Source organism: Aphanomyces invadans, assembly GCF_000520115.1.
Source record: "Aphanomyces invadans strain NJM9701 unplaced genomic scaffold supercont1.15, whole genome shotgun sequence".
Taxonomy (NCBI): Eukaryota; Oomycota; class Saprolegniomycetes; order Saprolegniales; family Verrucalvaceae; genus Aphanomyces; species Aphanomyces invadans.
Genome location: NW_008580160.1, coordinates 947,610 through 950,949, shown reverse-complemented (window position 1 = coordinate 950,949; position 3,340 = coordinate 947,610). Strand labels below are relative to the sequence as shown.

At 49.3% G+C, this 3,340-nt stretch overlaps 1 protein-coding gene across 1 annotated transcript; it reads right to left on the bottom strand.

Annotated features, from left to right (window-relative positions):
• Positions 1 to 442: 442 nt before the first annotated feature.
• Positions 443 to 1,336, bottom strand: H310_07848 (hypothetical protein; the record flags this gene model as incomplete). Its single annotated transcript, XM_008873360.1, has 3 exons — positions 443 to 520; positions 642 to 1,028; positions 1,271 to 1,336. The coding sequence occupies 3 exons, from the start codon at positions 1,334 to 1,336 to the stop codon at positions 443 to 445; spliced, it is 531 nt and encodes a 176-aa protein (XP_008871582.1).
• Between the last annotated feature and the right edge of the window lie 2,004 nt (positions 1,337 to 3,340).

The following is a 3,340-nucleotide window of genomic DNA, read 5'->3' as shown; positions in this document are numbered from 1 at the left end:
GCCTTGTGTTCTTTGAACTTGGGTCGTGACAAAGCTTTCGTGAGCATGTCAGCAAGCATCGTGTTGGTTTTGCAGTATATGATCTTGATGGTACGTTGCTTGACGAGGTCACGGATAAAGCGGTGGTGCACGTCGATTTGCTTCGTACGCTGGTGGAGAGCAGTGTGTTTTTCTTAGCAATGATAAATGTGGAACGGAGGAAGTAGTTATACCCAATCAAGTTGGACTAATTCACGTAACTTGAATATATTGATTTTATTCTTCCTCCATTCATTTTCAGGATGAAATCATGTCGGCTTTTCCAAGGTTCACTGTATTAACACTAACTAAATTATGGTGAAGTACTACTGGGGACATTTTCCCGTCGTTACCTGCCAACAAGAAGCAGATTTCAGTCGCTCGACCAGGAGAATTAGAGATACATCCGAGACTTATCCGGACGTCACTGCCGGAGTGGCAGCCCGACGTTTGCCGTCCGGCGGGTGTGCACGAGGTGCCCTTGCTCGTTCTGCGCTTGGTCCTAAGGTGAGAAAGACACATGATTTGAGTCAGGCACCTTTTAAGTGTGTAAGCTAAGTAGACTTTATATACGCCGCACACGACAGTCCGCGGCTTTGGTTGTGCCGCTGCCACGCACAAACGACACGATACCTGGGGCCAGACTTGACTTTGACGGGGGCGACCTTGGATTCAGTGTCAAAGGTGGAAAAGGCGTCGTCCATCGTGTCGTCTTCGTTGAACTTGTGATGCATGGTTTGCTGGACAATCTTGATGCGCTCGCCGTCCTTGGTGCCATCGAGTAGCGCGACCCAACCGAAGCTGGCCCGTCCACCGGCGGCGGCGTGGAGCACCTTGGGGGCGATCCAGGACGCACCGCAGCCAGACGACGTGTAGCGGATGCCAGTCACATACGTGCCACGTTGGTCCCGTTGACGATTTCGGCTCGGCGGTGGCGGCGACAGCAGCGAGGACCTTGGCAATAGCAAGTGGCAAATGAACTTGTGGACGACACGGGCCGTATCGATCACCTGGTGTGGACCACGGTTTGGCAATTCAAATCTCGTCAAGGACACATCATGGTTTGGATCCATTTCAAGGTCGTCAGTCCATTTAGGACCATTCGTACATTTCTACATTAGTTGTTGGTCATCTTTTTACCAAACAGTACGTTGTTACTGTATCGGTCCAACATTGGCTTTCATGCGAAGTCACTTTTATCGGATTATCCTCTTATCCTTATCCTGTCATAGTAGCATTGCGTGCGTTCAACGTTGACGACTTCGACTTGGGCGGCGGCTGACGCAGCGACGGCAGCGAGGGCAAGGAACTTGGCCATGGCAGACGTGAATTGGAAAATGACGATACACCAAATCAACGTGGAAAGGGGCAGATTTTCCTCTTACAGGTGTCCCAGCACACACCAGCCCATGCTTCGGACACGTTCCGAAGAGACACCATTGAGGTAGTTTGCGATAGTGCGATTCCATGCTCGTCTAGGTGCGGGCGAAAGCAAGTCCTACCTGCTGCTTTTCTCGACGAGAGGATAGAACGTTGGGTGACACGCGCGATGGAGGCTCTCACCAAGGCAACGCCCGCACGAAGATGCACACATGACCTCGGCTTGGCTCCGATGTGCGCGATTTCATGGGCGTCGCTCGCTGCTGTAAGGTAAATCGTTCTTATTAGGGCTCATACGAACCAAAGGCAAGGTGCACGGCAACGTATGTGGGACAAGACGCCCTCGAAACGTTCGCGTGAGAATATCTCTAGTGAAGCGTGTCGCAGTGGTGATATTCTACAGTGCGCGATACAGTTATCTGCGCACATCAAAATTTTGGTTTGACAAGAAGTGCAGGCAATTGCTTTGCTCTGAACACGCCCTACGTCTTAATAGAGAGGTTGCAGTGTGGTGTAAGTGCAAGTATATCTATACCCTAAAGTCAATGAACAAAAAATTGCGAAAGGTACTCACGGAAATATTCATGTGCGATAAGCTTGTCATTGCGACTACACCATCTCCCGATCAACCTGAACCAAAACCACCATCAATGTGAAATATGAATCTATGTTCGGGTCAGTTTTAAAAGAGATCAAATACGTTGCACCCTCTCCATCAATGAGAATAAATGCACCATCAAGTTGAATTGTGTTCACCTTTCATACTGTTTTCTTCGAACAAGATGGCCCGTTTTACGTTTCATTGGCAAAACAAAGTCTCCTTGATCCCCAAGGGTCGCGTATTACAAGTGAGGGGGTCTACAGCAGCCTCTGTCAAACGTTAGCCGAGAGAATATTTGATCGGTACGTTGAGAGAGGTAGCGCTTAATGCGTGCCTTGAAAACACTGAAACAACTCTCAATTGGATTCAACATGGGCGAATAGGGGCCAAGGCCAAGACGAAGGATAACGAGATCGTTGTGTGACATCACACGCGTTTCCGTTTGAGAGTGCCCCGGCGCATTGTCCAAAAAATGACAACCTTCTTCCCGCGTATGTGCTATTCCCATGAGGGACCTTGCTTGGCACAGACGTAGATGTGGTCCACAAAACTTGCATTGACATCCGTCTTGATGCTTCCTCGATGCATGAGATGGCACCCAAGGCCGTCCACGTCAGCGACAGCACACTGCAGTTATAGATTTGTGCCCTTCCATGCGGCAGCACCACCACTGCGCACTTGCCCTTCCGCGCTCCATCAGTAGATGTTGACGTTGGTTTCGTAAAGTAAACGTTGTAGTCATTTGCGTCTTGGTGATCCTTGAGCTTTTGGGCGAATTCTTGTCTCTTCAACTTGTTCTTTTCATTGTTGTATGTTGATGGCTCTATGCGGATATTCTTCAGCGTCTACAGCATGCCAAGCAAGTGCCTGATGATCGTTTGGGTGAATAGAAGCGTTCCCGGAAAGTCGAACAACACTAACGCTTGATTATTTGGCCGAGTGTATACAGACAATTTTCGTTGAGGTAACTTACGAGGGCCTCTTGTATTTCCGCGTAACTTTCGTCCGCTCAGGGCGATCCACCGTGGGGAAGCGGTGAAACGCGGTTGTTCGGCACAACACGCCAAGCGGTCATGACGGAAATTCCGTTGTGTTTAGAGACGACTTTCCAGTCGTCGCTACCTTGCTGGTATGCGTCGAGGACTCGTTGCTTCTCTGTGACGGTTAGTCCGATGAGTTTCATGCAGATTCAAATGCGATGATGTTTGATTGTGCTTATCTGGTTTCCCGTTCAAGGTTTGGCGTCTATTTAAGGAGATCGCCACGTGTCATATCAGTTTGATGGTGGCTTTTTCACATTGTCGGTGGTTTTTCCAAAGGTCAAACCGGTACTACTCTGGT